General features: G+C 37.4%; 1 protein-coding gene across 6 annotated transcripts in view; it reads right to left on the reverse strand.

Moving 5' to 3' along the window:
• The window catches only part of DNM3 (dynamin 3), a gene marked incomplete at both ends in the record, with an annotated part of 593,219 nt that overhangs the window by 286,935 nt on the left and 282,555 nt on the right, over positions 1-23,729 (reverse strand). For all 6 annotated transcript variants that reach the window (XM_079696529.1, XM_079696527.1, XM_079696525.1 and 3 more), the window contains one exon: positions 2,466-2,579. In XM_079696529.1, coding sequence (XP_079552655.1) covers positions 2,466-2,579 — 114 coding nt within the window. The remainder of the gene's footprint in view (positions 1-2,465; positions 2,580-23,729) is intronic.

The following is a 23,729-nucleotide window of genomic DNA, read 5'->3' on the forward strand; positions in this document are numbered from 1 at the left end:
GTTACTTCTTCGCAAACATTCAATCGAAAGGTCCCTCCCCCATCAGTTTTTAGCTCACTGACCTATTTTCTTCAGGGCACTTACTATCTGATATTGTATTGTTAGTCTACTTGTTAGCTCCATAGAGCAGCATCCTCATCTGTCGTTTTCTCTTTCTTAAAATGATCTAAACTAAGAAAACAACCCTTTTCTAAACTTTCTTCATCAAAATCAGTCCAATCTATTTTAAGGGTCATTATGACCTACCCTTCCGACCCAAAACACACACACAGCCCACCACCTTCCACACACATACCTTTAATAAAATGTTCTCTGGCACTCGGTTAACATTATAACTGCACACATGTATTTTCTATCTATGGTAACCAAGTGCTCATGAGGAAGCTTCAGCAGCAGAGATTTTATAAAAATTTATTCTGAATTTATAGCAGAGAGAAGGGGCTGACTGGTGACCGTGAGCTCACCAAGCTCTCAAAGCCTCTTCCTTCCCTACAGGGAGCATCATGTGCCTTCCAACAGGCTTGTTTCAGAAACCCTAAAGCCATACTCCAACAGCAGTGGCTAATCCCAGAGTCTTCAGGGCCCCTGATACTAACACTCAGGGAGAGGTCAATGCTGGGATGCCTGGAACTCATCTTAATAAATCTTCTGTGGGATGAGGTTGACTTGGAAAACTCCAGCACCTCGGAGATTCTTGCCTCCATTTGTGGTTGAAGTCATAAGCTCTGGAGCCAGACAGCGTGTGTTCAAATTTCTGCTTTGCTACCAAGTAGCTATGAGACCTTGGCAAGTTAGTCATCCTCACCAACACCAAGTGTTCTACCATAAGGAAAACTGAGTCCTATAGAAATGACTTTTCAAAAGGTTGTGTTTTTTCTTCATTTACTCACCTGAAAAATGGGGATAATAATAGTACCTATCCTTATGGTTGTAATGTGGATTAAATGACTTAATTAATAAATATAAAACACTAGCTATTACTAACATGATTCCTCAGCAAAATCTTTTGCTTTGCCTAGAATAACTGAGAATGGCCCATAGTTCAATATGTAATTAAGTGTACATACATGATCACCTACTTGTGAACATTTGTAAACAAATACTTGTAAACAAAATGTATCTAAGAGAAGATCTAGTAGGGCAACTGAACACAAAAGAAGATTATGTAATTACTGATGTTTATATCTAGAAAGGCATCTCAGAGCTCCTGAGGCTGTTGCCTTTAAACACTGGAGCTTCCACAGAATGAGAGAGATATCTAATCAGCCAGCACAGGAAAGAAACCAATGCTAATCATCAGACTCACAACAACCAAGTCCACGTTTGACTGAAGTCATTAAAATATGTGACAAAAATTTGAAATAAAGCTTTTGAGTAGAAATTATCTTTGGACCTTTCTGTAAGATCTGATTTCCTTTACTGCAGAAAATTTAGTGGCCATCAACTGATCATCTGATATTTATTAAACACATTATTTGCACAAAGCATTTAGGAAAAAGAAAGAACTACATAGGACATGAAGTTTTTCCTCCAACAATTTACAAAAGCACCTTGCAGTGCTTTCAGAAGATATCAAGCCAAGAGCAGAAGGACTTTTAACTCTGAAACGCGTGCCTTTTATAACCAAGTACAACTGACACAATCTCACCTGTATATAGTTTTGCTATCACAGAGTATTCTTATCCAATGTTTGCATGCTGCATTATAAGCCCCCAAAATTTCTCAGGTCAGACCAGAGATATTAAAATTTCCAAAACACTGCTTAATTTCCATCCATGCCCTCCCAAATTTACCAGTATCACTTTATAGCACTTTAATGGCTCTGTAAGACTGATTTTTTTGTGTGTGCTTTTCTATCAGACTTAAATGAGTAATAAGTCACAGGCCCAATATTATTAACATCTAACATGAACCAGAACACCATAATTATCATAATTCATGCTTTTACATAGATATCAAATTCTCAAAGAAAAAATTTGTATAAACAATTATCTAGTACTCACTTGAAGACTAGTGATTTGGACATTTTCAAAAGCCTGTCATTTGAGACAGATGTCACAGCAACAATTCCAAAGTGCTTTATTAGCTCTGCATCACTGCTATTAACTTTGCTCTTACGATGCTCTATTACCTTGAGTATTTTCAACGCATTATTTAATGAAAATCGCTTTCACTATATCACTACCTTGCCATTATTACAAAGAAGGAAGTTTTCAACTACTGATCCCTAACTCCATTTCTTCAGGGAAACAAACGTGACTACATTAAAGAAATAAAAGATATTTGAGGGGACTATTGTAAAATTTAAAATCTATGAGGAAAAAACAGTGCTTCTTCAAACATCCCAAGCTAAGTCTTACTGAAAGAAAACCACTGGTGTCTTAAAATTGTATATCACAATACTATCAATTAATTTGAAATAGAAACATTTGAATTTTAAAAATTCTGTCACTTCTGTGGCTCACCTCATCATCTTTGTACCAGGATAAGCTTTCAGCAGTAAGGACGAACCAGTATCCCTTAGAGCCTCCTTTCATGATGCCAATGTTGCTGATGGTTAGCCATCCCTTGCGAATCACCTTCAAGAGAGCACAGATCAGCAGAGACGTTTAATTTAACATGAGCTCGTGGAGAATGCAGGTTTGCACTAAGTTAAAAACAAGATACAAGTTACAATAAGAATAGTATTTTTCCCTCAAAGCTCACCTTCTATTAAACTATTCAGAATAATATATCTTCATGCTTCCCTGGTGGCGCAGTGGTTAAGAATCTGCCTGCCAATGCAGGGGACACAGGTTCAAGCCCTGGTCCAGGAATATCCCACATGTCACGGAGCAGCTAAGCCCATGTACCACAACTACTGCACTCTAGAGCCGGAGAGCCACAACTACTGAGCCCACGTGTCACAACTACTGAAGCCCGCGCATCTAGAGCCCGTGCTCCGCAACAAAAGGAGCCACCTTAATGAGAGGCCTGCACACTGCAATGAAGAGTAGCCCCCGCTCGCTGCAACTAAAAAGAAAGCCCATATGCAGCAACGAAGACCAAATGCAGCCATAAATAAATAAATAAATTTATTTTTTTAAAAAACACCCAAAATAATATATCTTCCAAAAGCACAGATAACCAGAGGGAAGTCTCTCCCATCAAATGAACGAAAATCAAAATCGCAGACTTGTATGGATGGTGGAAGCAGAGACTGAAACAGGAATAAAATAAGGCAGACTAATAGGCTTGTGCCAGGCCTATTTATGGCACTGCTGCTATAATTAAAAGATATTTAGTTGATTGGACAAACAACAATAGACTCTCCATGCCCACTGTCTCTTATTCCCTTCCAGCCCACTGGCCCATTTGTTTGTCTGGTTTGCATCTCATTAGGATTTCTACCAGAGACTGGCCACCGAATGGTGAAAAGAAAAAACAAGCCAACCAATTAGTTCCTTGTTAACAGCTCTCAATAAGCTGAATGGGGGAGAAAGCTGAAACAATAAGCTAAACTTAAAAGTTTGGAGGTTTTTAATGGTCTAGGTTTATACATCTACCTCTGGTTGTTACTTGCCAAGCTAAGAAATACATAGAGTCTTCATAAAAATATTTAAACGGCATTTAAATTTTTAAACATTAACAACTTGGATAGAAATTACCTATAAATGGCATTTAAGTGAAAATCTGTTTTTTCTCACAGCTTTTATAAAGTTAAATTCTGTTTTCCATACGGCATTGTTTACGATCCCCTCCATGCTAGATAATTTTTGTTGTCATAGAAATGAAATGTATATGGAATTGTATGATATTGTTCTAAATGTCAAAAATCACCCTATACCTACAATGTCCATTATCCTAAACATCCTGAAATATTTTTTTAAAATTACTTATTGAATGACTGAGTGTCACTTCCTAAAGGAAAATGAAAATAACCTAATAATAATCAGATTTTAAGTTTATATTTATATTTTATTTTTCAGCTTTCTAGTTGAAGAAAGTCAATCCTAGGGAAAATTGTGAAATAAGCCAAGGTCATTTTTTTTTTTTTTTTTTTTTTTGCGGTACGCGGGCCTCTCCCGTTGCGGAGCACAAGCTCCAGACGCACAGGCTCAGCGGCCATGGCTCACGGGCCTAGCCACTCCGCGGCATGTGGGATCTTCCCGGTCCGGGACACGAACCCGTGTGCCCTGCATCGGCAGGCGGACTCTCAACCACTGCGCCACCAGGGAAGCCCAGCCAAGGTCATTATTGATCTTCCAAGCCTCTTTCCACAATCCTAGTCTCTGTCACCCTTGATTCCCTGTTTCAGTATCTCCCAGCATAGCCCATTTTCCTTTTTAACTCTTTAACTTTTACAGACCCCCAGGTAGAAACCCATTCAGGCCCAGATTAAGGTAGTTCTCTCCACTGTTCAAACTTAACTCCTTCTTAACCCTCTGCTTCAGAAAGAAGGAAACAATACTTCTCAAAGTATGATTTCTACCAGCTAATAAAATAAAATGGTTATAATAAATAACCATTGGGATGCTTTCTAACAGTACAGATTCTTGGGATACCTATAAATCCAAATGAATCAGAATATGTGCATATGAAACCCAGGAATCTACATTTTAACATGTCCCAAAGTGATTCTTATTCATACTGAAGTTTGAAAGCCGTTGCATGTATACATACAATCAAAACTTCATTCGTCTTAGAGCAAATAATCTCATTTAATTTTTTAGTAAGAAGGAACTGGTTATTTCCCAATAAGATTGTTACCCACACTACCAGGGCTTACAAATAGCATATTAATTATAGTACTTAATGAAAGTGTATTTACTGTTTCATTTTATCAGGCATCTTTGGACAAAGAGGAAGTCTTCCAGATACTCCACAAATTGCAATAAGAAAATCCCCATTTCATCCATTGATAGAACAGGCTGGCTTCATCAAGGAGGGCCATGAATTTAGTTCAACAAACATTTGTTAAGAACCTATCATATGTCAAGATGAAAAAGCATGATGATGCCACACCCCTGTCCTCAAGAATTTTAGTTTTGTAGGGAATGAAGATGCATAAGGAGATAATTTCAACATAACAGTGTAGTAAGAGATGTATCCTTAGCAGGAGAAGGAGGACTGGACACAACTTAGGTAATGTTAATAGGCTTTCCTTGGAGACATGATAGCTTGAAAGAGCCTGGCAGAGAACTAGAGTTAGGTCAGGAAATAGTTCATTTGCCTATTTATTTGTTTTCCATGAAGAAGGACAAACAAGAACAAAATATGAAAGAGCCACTTCATGCAGAAAATGTGAGGTGGGATGAAGAAATTGAGGCTGGAGAGGCAAGGGGGGTAAAGCCAGAGTCAATCCAGTTCAATAGACCACCAATTTTAGCGATAAAATTTGGCAGTACCAAAATAACTTTCAAGTACACATGTAAATTTTTTAAGTAGATATGACCAATGTATTACTAAACTGTGTACATCTATAGAAATACCCAAAGAAATTCTAAAGTATTATATGAAGATGAAATAAATATCTTAATTTTTTTTATTTTGTGGGGGAAATGTATTTTATTTGTTACATTTATAACTTTATTATTGACTTCTCTGTGATACAAAGCAAGGGCACTGGCATCAATATGTATATATATATATATTCAATACTAATAAATCTTAACTGTTTCCTTATTTTCTAGATAAAAATATGTATGTAGATGTTCTACTATATCCTCCTGCATTCCAGTGAATTTTGCATGCTCCCTGAGACAAACTAGGTTATGTAAGCTATTGCAATAAACCAAGTGAGACATGATCAAGGTGTAAAGTAAAGCCACGAGCAGAAAGCATGAAAATAAATAAACCTACTGTAGAAACACCTAGGAGACAAAATCAATAGGACTTATGACTGGGTGAAAGGGAGATTAGTGAAGGTAAAGACTAGAACTGCATTGTACAGTAGCCACTAGCCACATATGGTTATTGAGCCCTCGTAACTAGTTCAAACTCTGATGTGTGGTAAGTGTAAAATACACACTGGATTTTGAAAACTTGGTACAAAAGAAATGTAAAATATCTATTAAATGTTTTAAAATGTATCACATGTTAAAATGATAATATTTTAGATATATTGGGTTAAATAAAATCTATTCTTAATATTCATTTCACTTGACTCATTTTATTTTTTAATGTGGTTACCAGAAAATTTTTATATTACACATGTGGCTTACATTATATTTTTATTGGACATTGTGATGTTCTAGAATGATTCTGAAACTCATGGGGCTACCAAATCAGAAGGAATAGAGAAAGAGAACCAAGTTTTAGAAGTAGGGGAGTTGATGATGAATTCAGCCAAGGCCATGTTGAATCTGAGGTACCTGTGGGAGACACACATAGACGTGACCTGCCTCTGAAACAAAATGGAAATGTTAGGACTGGACATGCAGATTTGCAAGCCATCAGCAATATATACATAGGTGGCAGTTAAAACTGTGTGAAATAGCAGTGGCTCACAGTGGAAATCCTGGGGAAAATACTGACTTTTAAGAGGTGGTCAGGAATGTCAGAAAAATAAGAGCAGTGAGGTTATGGAAGCCAAAGGCAAGGGGAATTTCAAGGAATGTGCCATTGGGAGTGTCAGATTCAGCACAGAAAGGGACATAGAAAGTGCAATGCAGACATCATAGTGTCTTTAGCTATGCAAGTTGAAGTGAGGTGGTGGGATAAGTCAGAGTTCACTGGGTTGAAAAGTGAATGGGAAGTGAAAAATGGAGACAATGACTAAAGAGAGCTCTTTCCAGAGGAGGACGAAAGCCAGTTAAAACCAGAAGAGACACAGGGTCAAAAGAGGTGCTTTTGTCATTGCTTTTGTTGCTGCTGCTGCTGTTGTTCTTTGGTTTGGGAATTTTTTTTTTTTTTTAGTATAGGCAAGAATCGAGCATATTTATTGCTTGAGGAGAACTAACAGTACAGAGTAAGAGGTTAGTGATATAGAAAAATGATACAAGGACAACAAAGATGGGAATGAATGAGATGAAGTGCACAGGGAGGGGGCTGTCTTTGAACAGGAATGTGAGCCTGGGAGGTTGGAAGAATGAGGGTAGATGTAGGTTCTCTGAATGGAAAAGGGTAGAAAGTTTAGAAAGGTTATAGTTGATCTTTCCATTTCACTGGATAAGAGAATAGATAATTATCTGCAGGAAAGTGAGGCTGAGAAGTTGGAAAGAAGCTTTGAGGATAGTGTTAAGCATTGGGACAATCAGTAATTGAATGAGACAACATAACTGGAATTAGTAAAAAAAAAAAAAAAAAAAAAATTGACAAAACACAACACTAAAAACTCCTAGAAGATAATATAGGAGAAAGTCTAGATGACCTGGGGTATGATGATGCCTCTCTAGATACAATACCAAAGACACAATCTATGAAAGAAATAATTAGTAATCTGAACTTCATTAAAATTAAAAACTTCTGCTCTGTAAGAGACAGTATCAAGAGAATTAGAAGACAAGCCACAGATTAAGGGAAAATACTTGCAAAAGACATAATTGATAAAGGACTGTTATCCAAACATATCAAAGAGCTCTTAAAACTCAATAGTTTGGGCTTCCCTGGTGGCGCAGTGGTTGAGAGTCCGCCTGCCGATGCAGGGCACATGGGTTCGTGCCCCGGTCCGGGAAGATCCCACATGTCGCAGAGCGGCTGGGCCTGTGAGCCATGCCGCTGAGCCTGCGTGTCCGGAGCCTGTGCTCCGCAACAGGAGAGAGGCCACAGCAGTGAGAGGCCCGCGTACCGCAAAAAAAAAAAAAAAAAAAAAAACTCAATAGTTAGAAAACAAACAACTCAATTAAAAAATGGGCCAAAGACTTTAACACACCTCACCAAAGATACACAGATAGCAAATAAGCATATGAAAAGATGCTCAGTAACACATGTCATCAGGGAAATGAAAAGTAAAACTATGAGATACCACTACATACCTATTAGAATGGCCAAAATCTGAAACACTAACAACACCAAATGCTGGTGAGGATGTAGAACAACAGTAACTTACATACATTGCTGGTGGGAATGCAAAATGGCACAAACACTTTGGAAGACAGTTTGGTGCTTCCTTACAAAACTAGATGTACACTTCCCACGTGATCCTTGGTATTCACAATCATGATCCTTGGTATTCACCTAAAGGAACTGAAAATTTAGGTACATATATGCATGTTTATAACAGCTTCATTCATAATTTCCAAAACTTGGTAGCAACTGAGATGTCCTTCAGTAGATGAATGGATAAGTAAACCATGGTTCATCCAGATAATGGAATATTATTCAGCACTAAAAAGAAATTAGCTATCAAGCCATAAAAAGACATGGTGGAATCTTAAATGCATATTACTAAGTGAAAGAAGCCAATCTGAAAAGCCTACATTCTGTGTGATTCCAACGATATGACATTCTGGAAAAGGCAAAACTATGGAGACTTTAGATCAGTAGTTGTCAAGGGTGGGGTAGGGAAAGGGAGAGATAAGTAGGCAGAGCATATAGGATTTTTAGGGCACTGAAAATACTCTGATATTATATGGATACATTATACTTTTTTCCAACCTAAAGAATGTACAATAACAAGAGTGAACCCTAAGGTAAACTATGGACTTTGGTGATTATGATGTCAATGTAGGTTCATCTTTGGTTTTAAAAAAAATGTACCACTCTGGTGAGTGATGTTGACAACGGGGGAGGTTATGCATGTGTGGGGGCAGGGGGAAGATGAAAAATCTCTGTACCTGCCTCTCAATTTTGTCGTAAATCTAAAACTGCTCTAAAAACATAAGGTCATAAAAATAATGGTTGGAAGCTGAGAATGAAGACCATAACTTGCAGGGACACAATCAACATAGTTGCATTATTGTCTCTAGCAACATTCTGCACACTCGACGTAGAAAAAGAGAAGGTAAGTGGGAACTGATCCAGGGCTCTGGACCCAAGTGACCCAAGTACCTGGGTGTAAAGATGTTGAAGGTTTGAGGCAAGAGAGTAATTTGGGTGATCATCCATTTAATCTAGGCCAGGCAGAGAAATGAGTCCAGGAGGGGGCTAATAGAGAGGCAGAAAATGCAAGGAAAAAAAATGTCAGCTACTATGTAAATAAAGGCAAGAATAGAGTTTGGGGAATTTAAGAGGATGTGAAGCAATAAATTGCCTGATCTTATTGGCACCATTGGATTCACCTCTCAAAGATGCACCACTATTTCTAGAAGTATTGAACGTTATAGCCAAAACAGATATTTATTAAATATCATTTAGTCCAGCGAATATAGTCAATTAAGCTATATGGAAATTATGAGCTACTAATAACAGTTAAAATGATATTTGCAAAGAATTGACATAAAAAGTAATTAGAAGAGATTATTACATTCTATGACATTAGTCATTTTAATTGCAATAGGCTTTCTCACTTGGAGAGAAAAAGAGGATTACAGCTGCTGTGCTGTGAATACACATGGCCTAGATCCCTTCATAGGAATCCATGGAAGTGTGTTCAGCACTGAAAGCTGTCAGCAAGTAGCTGTCATAAAAAAGTTTAAGAAGCTCTAGTTCAATCCCAACCCCTCCCGGGGGAAAAAAAGAAGCATATTTGCCAAAAATGGACTTTTTTCCCCAATGACAAACAGCTCAAAATAAGAATTAAGAAAAAGTAATTCCTAATGTACTTTTTCACAGAAGAATTGAGGGAGAGGGAAATCACAAAATCAAGGAGAAACAGTGGAACAAAATAAGAAAAGGCAAGCATTAAGGAAAAATGATCAGAACACAAGAGACAACAAAACTAAAGGGCGGGACTTCCCTGATGGTTCAGTGGCTAAGACTGCGCTCCCAATGCAGGGGGCCAGGGTTTGATCCCTGGTCAGGGAACTAGATCCCACATGCCACAGCTAAAGACCCCACATGACACAACAAACATCCCACACACGGCAACGAAGATCCTGCGTGACACAACTAAGAACCAGCACGGCCAAATAAATAAATAAATAAATATTTTAAAAACAAAAAAGAAAGAATACTAAGGGGAAATTAATATAACGAAACAAAGGAAAGTAGGGAGAAAGAGAAGGCAAAGACTAAATAATAAAATTTGAAAAGAATGTTAAGCCAAATGTGATTGATTATAGTCTCTTCATAGAGAAAGATATGTTAATTTTATATTCAAATCTAAAATTCCCCAAATAAATCCATCAACATTTAGTACAATAACCATTTACAGCCTCTTAGTGTTTGAATGTCAAATTCTGCCTTGAGTGTCCAAGTAAACATGAGCATAATTATATGACTGGAAGGGACCTTGAGAGCTGAAAGGCCATGTCTTATTTGTAAGGCTTGAGGCAAACCAGTTTTTAATATGTATTGCTGTAAATATCACCCAAGCTTCTTTTGCCAGATACAGCTACTTTGAAAGTGGAATAGGGAGAGTGGAGTAGCTCAGCCTCTCCTCTTAAAGGCAAGCCTATTCTGGAGAGTATATGTTCCAGTTAGGTCCTCCCCACTATGAAAAGTCAGGCCTTCTCAGGCTTGGCAAAACCTATATGTTAGCGACAAATTCAGACTTCAACATCTGGCCAGCACACTGGATCATAAAATACACAGACAAGGAATAAAATTATGGGAAGAAAACAGTACATGTGGAAAAGTTCTAATGTGGCCAAAGCTTTGGGCCTTGAACTTTGTGAGCAGGGCATTTTGACCTTGGCCTTATTTATGGTAGACCATACAAGTTTTTCTCAGGTTTGCAGCTGGCTTTTAACTGTTGCAGCCTGTGTGTGGAGTTTGTAACCACAGACTATTTGATATTTTGATCTTGGTAGATTACAAAAGGCTTTAACTATAGGTGAGTAGCTGCTTCTATAAAGGTAGTTCACACACCGCAGGGCTGACGTCGGTGGATCTGCAGAGCTGCATAGGCTCAGCAAGGGCACAGGCCAGGCAGGTCACTCAGCTGGTTGGGAGGGGCCTACCTTTGTGAGCACAGGCATCCACAGGAAATAGGCTGCTTATCCTTAAATTTGGCTGGCAGAGATTTTCCTAAACAGGTGTGCCTGAGGCAAGAATTCAACTATAGGGAGAAAAGTCTTTCTAAATACAGGCCTGACAGGCCTCAGGAGGGAGAATTAGATTTACTACGTTTAAACTGTAAGGCAACTGAGGTCCATATGTATATCACAGAGCACTCTTGAGGTTCTAGGTTTATTTTATTAGGTGGGAAGTAGGAAGGGTTAGATTAGCTGCCCTTAGTGCCATACTTTACCCTGGATCAGGGCAAGAAGGGAACTGTGGACAGCTATACTTAACTTGTGTTGCTTACTGACAGACTCAAGAGTCAATCCCACCTCCCACCCCAGCACATGTTTTCAAACTCTCTCTGGGTTATATAAGCAGGAGAAAGTCTCCTTAGGAGGCCCAGGCTTCTAGATGAAGAAATGATGTAACAAGAGACAGAAAGAGAAACACAAAAGCAAAAGGGAAATAAATATTACAAGGTTTTGAATATGCTGCACAGGACAGGAAGGTAACTCAGACAAGACCTGGTGACTGGGGCTGCCATGGCTGCAAAGTCCTAAACTTTGCAATAGCAATGTTTCAAGTGTTTTTCTCCAAGACTGTATGGATGGATGGCTTTCCCCCTTTATGGTAAGTGCATAGTGGCAAAATTAACCTCTTAGGGAGAGATTTCCCCCAATAAATTTATAGGTTCACAAATTAGAAAAAGCTGCTTGACAGCCAGGTAGGGCTAAAACCAGGCTCTGTCTACCCTCTCTCATTCATACCTCTGAATGTTTGCTATAGTAGGTGGCTATATCTAGGAAAAGGGTCTGGGAACATAGTGTAGCCTAAAGACTAGGGAGTCTATTTGTCTTATTAAATTTCGTTGCTGTGGAGCTGGTGCTGGTATTATCTTTTGTGTCCCACTCTTTGCTTTATTCATGAAGTAAGGAACACAAGAGATTATTTCAACTTCCAAAGCCCAGAAGGAAAACTCATTCTTATGGAGGCCAGCTCAGAGTATGTAGCTGCTAAAAGAACCCAACTCCACCTGGGCAAGAGAACCACTTTGGCTGAAACCCAGAAAGAATTGGGGGAGGACTTTAATTTGATGTTCCACAAGTATCTTAGACATTGCAAATTCCTTTGGAAATGTAATCTTTGGACTTTAATTTCTGAGAATTCCATAGTATGAGGGGGTTCATAGTCACACTGAGGACACATCTATTTTCTTGACATTTTATTACTGGGTGTAATGTATTAGACTATATTAATGATGTCATGTGATCATTTCAAAATCTCTGATAGGCTAGGGGAACAAAACGGCTGCATGTAATTTGAAACAGGAAATAAAATAGGGAGGAAACATGACTGGGGAACAAAACAGCCTTGGAGTGAATTTTATCGATGCACTATTCGGACCCATTTGAGAGCCCTCTATCCACTAGTGGTCCTAGCAGGATGCCCAAAGGAGCCATGATTAGCTTTGGAGGAGAGGCTTCTAGACGGTAAGAGCAGGACTGATAGACTGTTACTCTCTTCCCCCAAAGCGGGCTAGCTGCACCCATAGTTAACCACTAACTTAATGATTAAACTCAATGGAATAAAAAGTGGAGGAAGGCTGAGGAATACTGTCAAGGGGTGGGGGATGAAGAGGCCCTCCTGTTGCTTCCTCACTCATTCCACTCGTGGAACAGGAAAGTGACTTCTCAGACCAGTAAATTTAGAAGGATAAATAGAGAAGTGTAGTCCAGGGCCATTCCCTCCCCCATCCTCTCCCTTGTTCAACTTGGGAGCTAGCCTGCCCACAGACAGCACACACTCTGAGGAAGAAAGGGGTTCATGCCTGCAGTTTTAAAAGATAAGTTTAATTCAGGAAAGTGTTCAAAGGTTTTTCTCCCCTAAGACACTTGATAAGTCAGCCAACCGATACGTACTGAATGCCTATGATGGACCAGGCACTGTGCTAGGTGCTCTGCCCATTTTATCACAAATGAGAGCAACCATAACTATGCACAGTGGGCTGACATAATGTGAAAAATAGATGTTCATACCCACTGAACTTATGATTGGGATAAAGAAGCTGTGAAAACAAACAAATAAGGTAAAACATATCTAAAGAGATTTAAAGAATAATCGAATTAAGATACAAAATAATCAAATATTTGATGAAATATTGTTTGTTTTGTTCTTAAGACTCTGTAAAATACTACTACAAATGAACTGGCTAAATGACATTTTTATGTTTGGATGTTCCTTTCATGGATTTAACTTTCTAGGAAATCAGAGCACAGAGTTTTGTTAAGTATCTGAAATAGGCAAAGAATACAGTTTGACTCCATTTCTAGGAATTCAAGAAAAATAACAATAGCTAGCATTTACTAACACTACTCTGTACCAGGAGATGTGCTAAGAGCTCCATGTGCATTATTTCTTTTAATCCACATAGTAATCCTTTGAGGGGGGATTTCCCTATGTGACAGGTAAAGGAACTACAGTCAGGCTCCTACTGCACTGCTAACAGGCTTTCTTACATTTTGCTCTGCTGTGCAGAGCACACTCAGAGGATTCAGCACTTTAGCACCTGAATAAAATAGAGTCTCTCTGGTGGTCCGACTTCAGAGCCCTAGCCCTTAATTCACAACACATACAAGGATGTTGGCGGCCATACTGTTTTTAACAGCAAGCAATTGGAAACAACCTATCTGCCAAACTGGAAACTGTTTAACAGATTATGATATACTCATCTGATGTTAAATTAAGCTGAGGACAAACACCTACGCTATGATGTGAGATAACATTTTTGCAAGGGAGTGCTAACACTGGGCAGGACTCTGGAGTCAGACCATCTGGGACTGCCTCCTAGTCCCAACACTTGCTAGCTGGATGACACTGCATAAGTCTCTTTGCCTCAATTTCCTCATACATAACATGGATAATAACACCTGTAACAGTTGTTGTGAAAAATATGAGTTAATATATGTAAAGGACTTAGATCAGTATGTATTAGTATTATTAAGTATGGTATTATTTTGGTTATATGTGTTAAGATAAGGATAGAAAAAAGACTGTAATATATACCAAAATGTCAACTGTGATTGAAAATTAGTGGCAAGATATAAAGTTATATTTATTTCCTCCTTCAATTTTCCTATATTTTCCCACAATTTTCATGGTATTAAAAATGCAAATTGCCATCACATTATTGCTTGCTTTGAACAGGCAATTTCTTAAGATTCCCTTTAATGTGTAATGAACACAGCATGTTGGAAAACTGAGGCAGATTACCAATAGTCGGGTAGTGAAATAACTCCACAGCACAACAGAAAAAGAAATAGTTATGGAATATAACGTGGGAAATGATCATGATGAAAGAAACTTGACTATTTTAAATAAGGAGCTGATTTGATTGACTGAAAACATATTAACAGTGTGCAATAAAAACTGACTGAAAATAAGAAACTCACGCTTAATATTCATATCAAATCCCCTTTTTATTTGAAGATACAGCTGCCAAAAAGATAATAACTTTCTGGTTTGTCTGTAACCATCAACCTTTACTTAAAAACACTGGCATAAGTTTAAATCCTAACCACATAAATAAAATTTTATAGGTTAAGTAGAACTCCAAGTTATTTTTTCATAAAATAACCTCACCAGGTAATACAAGGAGCCTCCTTCCCACTTTATTTTGGACCAGTCCAATCTACAAGGACTACCTCTATGGTGCCTCCATCAGCTTCCATTCATTCTGTCCCATAAAAGCACCTGAAACCCTTTCCATCGAGTCTCTTCCAGAACATTAGCCCATGCCTACATAATGAGTATGTTTTTCATGCCTCTATGGCTCACTAAGCTATTATATTATCTTGATTCTCAAAATTACTCCTGAGGAATTTCTTCCCCTCTCCTTGTTTCCCAGAATTTTCCCAACTGCCTGTTTATGCATTATTTCTGCCACATGCACAGCTATTTCTGAAGAATTCACTAAGAATGAGCTGTTTATTCTCAGAATTTACTCACCTAAACCTCTACAAGATCCAGGCCATTAACCATGATGAAAATCAGGGCTCTACTTTTTTCACTTTTTTCCTGTGTATCTTTTCCATGTGCAGAGCTTCCTTTGAAGTTAATGGGAACCCTCCATGTGGAAGAGATTCCAAATGATACAAAACAGAATGAGAACTAAGCTTGTCATCTATTTCTCACATTCAAGGACAAAAATACACACACATACAAAGGAAAAGATACCACATAATTAGCAAGCTCTGAGTAGAATCTGGATATTTTACTAAAAATAATCCAGAGAGCTTCTTCAAGAGAGAAAGGAAAAGCACCTTAGTCATTATTTATTATAAAATTAGTGAGTACCTGATATATGTCAGGGAGCACACTAAAAATACAAGGATAAACAAAAACCAAAACAAAAAGGGGACCAGTCCCTGAACTTCATGGAGCTTATGGACAAATGGGGGAATAGACACTAAGCAAAGACTCACACAGATAAATACAGAATTACTGCTGTGGCTGGTGCAGCTGCCAAGAAGTGGTTCAGTGCGTTAATAGAGCTCTGACCAGCATGGAGTATGTGAGGAGGCCTCCTGGAAGACTTTAGCACTTGCACTAACATGAAAGGTGTGGGCTGGGAGTAGGGATGGGATGGTCATAGCACAGAAAGCAAGAATGGGCCTTATGCAAGATAAGCCTGGAGAGGAGGTGAATCATGCTTAGCCATGTAATTTATGGGAAGAAATTTGGTCTTTATCCTGAGAGGAATGGGAAGCCTTTGAAGTGTTTAAAGTAGGGCAGCAACATAAGATTTGCATCATGAAACATTTGCTTTTCTATCTCTGGTCTGACAAAGAGGTTAGAGAGAGGAGAGAGAGAGGGGAGAGAGAATGCAGGGAGATCAGATAGAATCCTAAGTCACAGACAATGATAACTTTGACAAGAGTGGTAAAAATGGGCAGAGAGAGAAGTGGACACATTTGAGAATTGTTTAGAAAGAAAAATTTAAATGACAAATGATAAAAGATATGAGAGAATGAGGTGTCAAGGACAACTCCCAAGGTTTAAGTTTCTGGAAACTGGACAGACTGTGGAGGCCAATGCTCTAAGAGACAGTAGGAGGAATATGTTTAGTTAAGGGATAAGCCATGAGTTCAGTCTGGACATGTGAAGATGTGAACATGCAAAATAAACCACTGGCTATAGATAAGTCATCATAAGATACACAGATTTGTGAATTGTTGATTATCAGTGTGATTAAAACCACAGGTACGAAAAAAATGACATGAAGTGTCAGTTTGAGTGAGAAGAAAAGAGGACTAAGGACTGAACCTTGAGGAAAGCCAATATATAATGGCTGGGAGGAGAGAATGAACCTACAACGGAGAGAGAAGAGTGGCTAGAAGGTGGGAGAAAAAACAGAAGTCAGTAGAAGAGAATGTTTTAATAAGGCAAAAGGATTGAAAAAGTCATATAGCACAGGGAGATCAGCTCGGTGCTTTGTGACCGCCACCTGGAGGGGTGGAATAGGGAGGGTGGGAGGGAGGGAGACACAAGAGGGAAGGGATATGGGAACATATGTATATGTATAACTGATTCACTTTGTTATAAAGCAGAAACTAATACACCATTGTAAAGTAATTATACTCCAATAAAGATGTAAAAAAAAAAAAAGAAAAAGTCATATGATACCATGAGGGAAAGTAAATTCAAAGTAAAAAATTATTCAAAGTAAATTCAAAGTAAAAAATTATTCACTGGTTTGGGTAACATGGGGGTTACTGAAGAGAAAATATTAAAAATAATTAACAACTAGTATGGCATTATACTAGTATGACCAATCTGAAGGGGTGTGGGGGTCAAAGTACTAGGGTAGGGTATTAAAGGTCCCCTTCTGTACCAGAACTTTGCCTTCAATGTCTGGATAAGGGGGAAGTTGTAGGGATTCTCAGCTTCTCTGATGATAGGCAGGCACTTGGGGGAGCAGTCAGTTAGAACCGGTATGAAAGCATTCAATATTTGTTTTCGTTTTTTTTTTTTTTTTAGTTACCTTTTTTTTTAATGGCTGGAACATTTAAAGTTTAAAGATATGCTCAAAAGGGATATCAGTTATATGTTTTTCAGAAAGTGTGTTAGATCACTCTAGTTTCAGAAAAACAGCAACAGAATTTTATCTGTTGATATATTTTTTTAAAGTTTTCCTTAAATTAAGTATTCTCATCAGTTGACTTTTTTTTTATTAGTTTTTATTGGAGTGTGGTCGCTTTACAATGTTGTGTTAGCCTCCACTGCACAACAAAATGAATCAGCCATACACATACACATGTACATATACATCCAAAAGGGAGGGGATATCCCCTCCCTCTTGGACTTCCCTCCCATTTAGGTTACCACAGGGCATTAGGTAGAGTTCCCTGAAAAGCATTCAATATTTGAAAAACCACTGTGGCTCCACAGATACAAGCAGGAGGTACAACCTTACCAAGCATTATTTTTGTGGCTTGATGGAGAGGGGAAGCAGCCAGATTGGAATGGACGGGGAACAGAGTTGAAGGTCTCCCATGCAACTCTGATTTCATGTAATGAATCAATACCTACACAACATCTTCTAGATGCAGAAAAATTTTCTTCCAAAAAAATTTTTTTAAGTAAATAATTGGCCAGGGAATTCCCTGGCGGTCCAGTGGTAGGACTCTGTGCTTCCACTGCAGGGGGCACAATTTCAATCCCTGGTCGGGGAACTAAGAGCCTGCAAGCCATGCAGTGTGGCCAAAAAAATAATAATAATTAAAAAAAATTTTTTTAAGTTAATAATTGGTCAATGAAGAAAATATATATCAAACAGAGAACCTGTTTTTAAAAAGTTCCTGGAAATTCTGGCCCATAATGAGAAGCAAGAAGATGTGTTGTCCTTCAAGGATCCAGGTTAAAGTGTGTTGAAGAACAAAGCACTTAACACACTACCTTATACAAAACAGCCACTAAAAAAGTGGTAGCTAATTTTATGACATGATTATTTAAAATTCAAATATACCAAAGAGTAATAGGTAGAAGTACAAATACATGTAGCAGTTTCTGGGTAATGTAACACTCTAAGGAAAAAAAGGAATTAATCTGTGATACTATTTTAATAAATAATAAAGAAGCTCCAGTAGTCCATATGGATCTCTTCCTTCTCTGAACATTTTGTTCATTATCTGAATTTAGCACTTACATCATCTTGTTTTGAATTACTAGCAATTGTGTTTGCCTTGCTCCCATTATCACAATAAGATTATAGCTTAGTTGAAAGCATGGACTTTTGGGATTTGTATGTCAGTTCTGCCATTTACTAGATGTATGAACTTGGGCAAGTTACTTAGTCTAATCAAGCCTCATTTTTTGATCTGAGAATTGGAGCTAATAGTCCCAATTTCAAGTAGGTGTTGTGACTATTAAGTGAGATGAAGTCTGGCATCTGGTAAATGTTCAATAAATGGTAGATATTATCAAAGTAGAAACTGTACTTTATGCTCCTTTGAAATAGTTATATTTTCCCTAGATCACAGGTTAGTAATAAATTATTGGTATAATGGCTCTAAACCAGGGGGAACATCACCACCAAGGGCTTTTTGTAAATGTGTAGCAGGCGTACTGTACTGTCACAATGCCTAGGAGATATCTACCACGTAAAGATCAAAGATGATAAATGAAGAACTCACCTATCTAAAATGACAACAGCATCTGCTGGAGTCCAAATATAATTCATAATTGGGTGGTTAGCTCTAACTGTTAATCAAGTTTAAATCAGTTTCTTTATAAAATTGGAATTTATTACAATCAGAATCACACTTTAGAGCTGTATGTAATTATTTTTTGAGTGACGTATTTAGGTGGAAAACTTGAATAATCACCATAAGCAAGCCTGAAATGACAACTCTGAGTAACAATTATAAATTAAGACCCAATTTTTTCCTCTGGATGACAAAAAGTAACATTCAAAGTTAATAAGCTGCTATAATATATTCTAGATGTTCCTTTCTGAATGTTAACCTCACAATATTTTAGAGGTCATTTACATATTTGGTCATTTACCTCCAGATTTTAAAATATGTAACTCTCATTCGACAGTTTTTTGGACACCTATCATGAGCAGGCACTACGTTAGACACAGAGAACATAGCAGTGAGCATGGCAACTACTGTCTCTGATTTCACAGAGCTTACAGGCAAACAGGGAAGAACAATATTACACAAGAAAATACACAATCAATGAGAAAGGGACAGACTGTTATGGGAACATACAGCAGAGGACTGAAAACACTATAGAGGATAGGGAAAGTACTCCTAAGGAAGTGATAAACTAAGGAAAATGAGAAGCTGTTACTCAGGCAAAAATGAAAAAGAAGCTATTCTAAAGCACAGGAAAGAGCACATCAAAAGCCCCAGCAGGGAAAGAGTTTGGACCACTGAGGGCACTGACTGAAGGTCACTATTGCCGGAGCACAGAATTCAAGAGTGCTAGTGGCAAGAGAAGGAACTAGAAGCAGGCACGGAATGAATAATGGATGTTAAAGTTTAGACTTTATCCTAATTGGAAAGAAGTACTTTTGAGTGGTTGTAAGCAAGGGAGTGGCACATTCAGATTTTTTTGTTTGCACCAAAACAAAACAAAAGAAAATCACATCAGATGTTTTACTTGCTTGTAATTTCAGCAAAAAGTTTTAGGAGAGAGTGTTGAATTCTGGTTAAATAAGTCTTTTAATTTATGGATTTTAATTACCCATATTCTTCCTGACTTCCTTAATCATGGCTAATAGAAAATTGGCTGTAACTTAAGATACTTTGTGAGGAAACTTAATAAAATGAGGTATGTAACAGATGAAATCCTGATTTCTGTTGAAAACTGAAGAACATATAAATAACAGGCATTCTAATTTCTGATGGGAAATGGAGAGGCCCTGGTAAATATCAGTCATCCAGAGCAGCTATTTTGCTTAATCCTGTAAACTAGTTGCAGATGTTGGCTCAAACACTAGGCTTTGCATCTGTAATTTTAAAATTGTCTCATATTTCTAAAACCTGACTCCGTATGCACCGGAAATCAGTGACATGAATTATGAACTTCAGGAAGAGGAGAAGTACAAAAAATGCCAGAAGTGATAGAAGATAATATTTGGAGCAGTCGTTGAGCTATGTGCACAGGATGAGTGAAGGATGACACGGTTCCTTCCTCCAGGACATGGATCCTGTAACCAGGCATTTGAAAATGAAACCCTGCAAATGGATGTACCAAACAAAAGGAAGTCATTTATAGATAGTTGAGTTCTGAAAAACAAATCCTCCTTTTCCTTTTCCCCGCCTCCACTTTACAGCAGGTCAACAGGAAGACCAGAGTTGCTGGAGAAGGAAAAGGTTTTTGAAGAGAAAAAAAAAAACACAAATGTACGTTAAAAATGTCTTCCCTTAATTAAGATTATATTTAGTAGACTGGGGCAGGAAACAAATGACTTGCTATTAAACTCATGTTTTAGTTATGATAGTGCATTCTCATAAAAGACATTTATAAAAAGTCAATAGAGACTTGAATTAAAACTCAGAAAAGGAGCTGGAAGTGGTAGAACTCCATACATAAAGAATTCATACTATACTGCAAACAAAGAATAATCATAGGCATTAGAAACAAATTATGATGATGACTGAATTTCCTATTCGTATTTGTATTTCTAAAACTCATTTTTATTTATGTACCGTATTCCCAAGTAGTGCTCCAACCAGGCAATATAAATGGCAGCACATAGCACAATCTACCCACAGGGACCATCCGTCACAGGCCAAGAGTGAAAATAACCTCACCAGGAATCAGGACAAAAACTTCAGCCAATTATTTGGTGAGGCAAGAGCACAGTACAAAGCTTCAAGGAACTTAGGTTCAATTATGAAGCCAGGACACTCATTTCCTGGAGTGGGAATACTCATCCCATTGAATTCAGCCTAATGGAATTCCCTGAGGTGGGAATGGATTGGCTGCTGAGTCAAAGAGATTTCATAGTTACTTTGGGGGCAAGACAGTTTATTCCTTAGTTTAAAGTTCTACAAGTTTACGTTTTGCTCAAGAGATCATCTCTGATAAGTTTTATTTTCTGCATTTACATAATTAGGAAGTATATGCTACTAGGAAAATAAACCATATTGGTCTTTCCATAATTTTTCAGATAAATCTGAGACCAGCATTAACTCTTTCAATCTACTAAGACTACTGTGATTAAATCACAATCTTCTTGTACCACTCAAACTACTCCTGAGGAAAAGTTAATATGATTCTGCAGAAGCTATTAGAGACCTGTTCATTGAGCTGCCTGGAGAAAGAAGAAAAGGAGGTACTTCACAAAGGGGTGGGGAATTTAGGGCAAATAAAATTTTGAACTGACTTATAAAGCTATTATCTGGGAAATCTGAGACCCTAAGATTAGAAAATATATTTAAATTTTTGAGGGAAAAAAATAAGATTATTCTCAAATGGAATTATCCCATTACAAAACAAAATTTTTTTTAATTATGATAAATTATCCCAGCAATTTACACTAATGCCGGGATAAATGCTCCGACATTTAGTTACCTGACAATGAGACTCAAAATAAAGCAGTGAGTTGGGAGTGATGCTGAGAATGGAGCCCACAAGGCTGATGACCAGGTCCTCCCCTGTCTAACTGACATGGTCAGCATGAGCATTCTTTTCTATGAACATACATCTCAGGACTCTCAATGAAAGTTGACTCTCTCTCAGTCTTAAGAATGTAAAGATGTCTGTATTTTGAGGCTCCTGGGCTAAACATTATGAGTCAAGAAAAGTTCTTTAATGTTACTGCACTGAGTATGAAATGATTCGTGCTCAAGGGACAGAAACTGCAATTTGCTTTGGTCATGGCGAATTGGGGACATACTTATGTTGGGTGGATTTGATTTCAATATGGGAAGCAATGAACAAAAATAACAAAAGAGCTCTATTGGAAATACATACAAGAATTTCTCAGCTTTGATTTACTTCTATTTTCACTGTGATGGTGAATCAGTGGCACCCTTTTGAAATGACCTTCTGATATAGGACATGGATATCATCACTAACAAAAGATCCCATGGCACCTTTGTTGTCAGTGAGGTTTTATGATTTGTTCTTTGCTAATCCCTTAATTTGCTAAATTGAAAGGACTGGGATTTTCTCAGTATAACAAATAAAGAAATTAGCATCTCTACACTGGAGTCTCAGCATGTGAACTGGTGGTGAGACCCCAGCATGGCCAACAGCTGAAAGCCCTTTTGCTGCTCTTTACATTCTACTTGGTACCTATACTGAGTTTCACCATCTTCTTAAGACTCCCATGTAACATTTAACTCCCACTTCCCTAGCTCTCAACAAACAACCCAGCTTCCTGTCTTATCAAGTAAATTGAGATAATGAGGAATGAGGCATACAATATTCTTTTCTCCTCAGTTTCTGTGACATTTCTCTTTCACTAGGAATTTTAATAGTATTGCAAAATCATTCATTTTTTATTTATAAATATATTCATTTATTTTTATAAAGAATAACCTTATTTCATAGGTAAAATATATTAATCTTAAGCTAAATAATAGGAAAACTAATTCAATGGTAAAAGAATCACCCACTAATGACCAAATAGGGCTTATACTAGGAAAGCAAGGATGGTTAGTAAATCTATCAGTATAACAAATTACATAATTTGTTCAATATGTAAGACCATGATCATCTCAACAAAACTCACTTCTCATTTCTGAGTATATCAGTTGCAGAAAAATAGAGGCATTTCTTTCTTTATCACAGTAAATATATTTTAAACCAAAAGCCAACATCAAATGGTTGTAAACATTCCCATCAAGATAAAAAGAAAAGCTAAGAAAATCTACTATAATTTTATAATGTTCTGAAAGGAATAATATATGAAAATAGAAATAAAAGATACAACTCCACAAATGAGAAAAAAATTATAATTAAATTAAAAACTGGGCTTCCCTGGCGGCACAGTGGTTGGGAGTCCGCCTGCCGATGCAGGGGACACGTGTTCAGGCCCCGGTCCGGGAAGATCCCACATGCCATGGAGCGGCTAGGCTTGTGAGCCATGGCCGCTGAACCTGTGCGTCCAGAGCCTGTGCTCCACAACGGGAGAGGCCACAACAGTGAGAGGCCTGCATACCGCAAAAAAAATAAAAAAATAAAAAAATAAAAATAAAAAATAAATTAAAAACTACTAGATAATACAGTAAATTCCACAAACTCAAAATAAATGCTTAAAAATCAAGTTTTCATTTTATAGCACTAAATAATTAGAAAATATAACAGAAAAACACTCTATTTATAATTACAACATAAGGGTATTCCAGTTATTTTATATTTTAACAAGAAATGTGAATTTACTTATACTAAGGGAAAAAAACCAGGAAATTATAGTAAACAGAAGGAATCACCATCTGGTTGGATGGGATAAAAGGGTATGAAAAATGTGACTTTTCCCATATTAATTTATAAGCTTTACAAATATCTCATCAAAATTCAAATAGAACTGTAGTTGGAATATGAAAAGATTTTAATCTTCAAATGAAAGAATGAATAATCTACAAAAGCAAAATGCATTTTTAAAAAAAGTAATGAAAGAAAATGACCAAGCAGATATTAAAATATATTAGACATCTGCAATAATTAAAAAGTATGTCATTGTA

This window comes from Hyperoodon ampullatus, assembly GCF_949752795.1.
Source record: "Hyperoodon ampullatus genome assembly, chromosome: 2".
Classification (NCBI taxonomy): Eukaryota; Metazoa; Chordata; class Mammalia; order Artiodactyla; family Ziphiidae; genus Hyperoodon; species Hyperoodon ampullatus.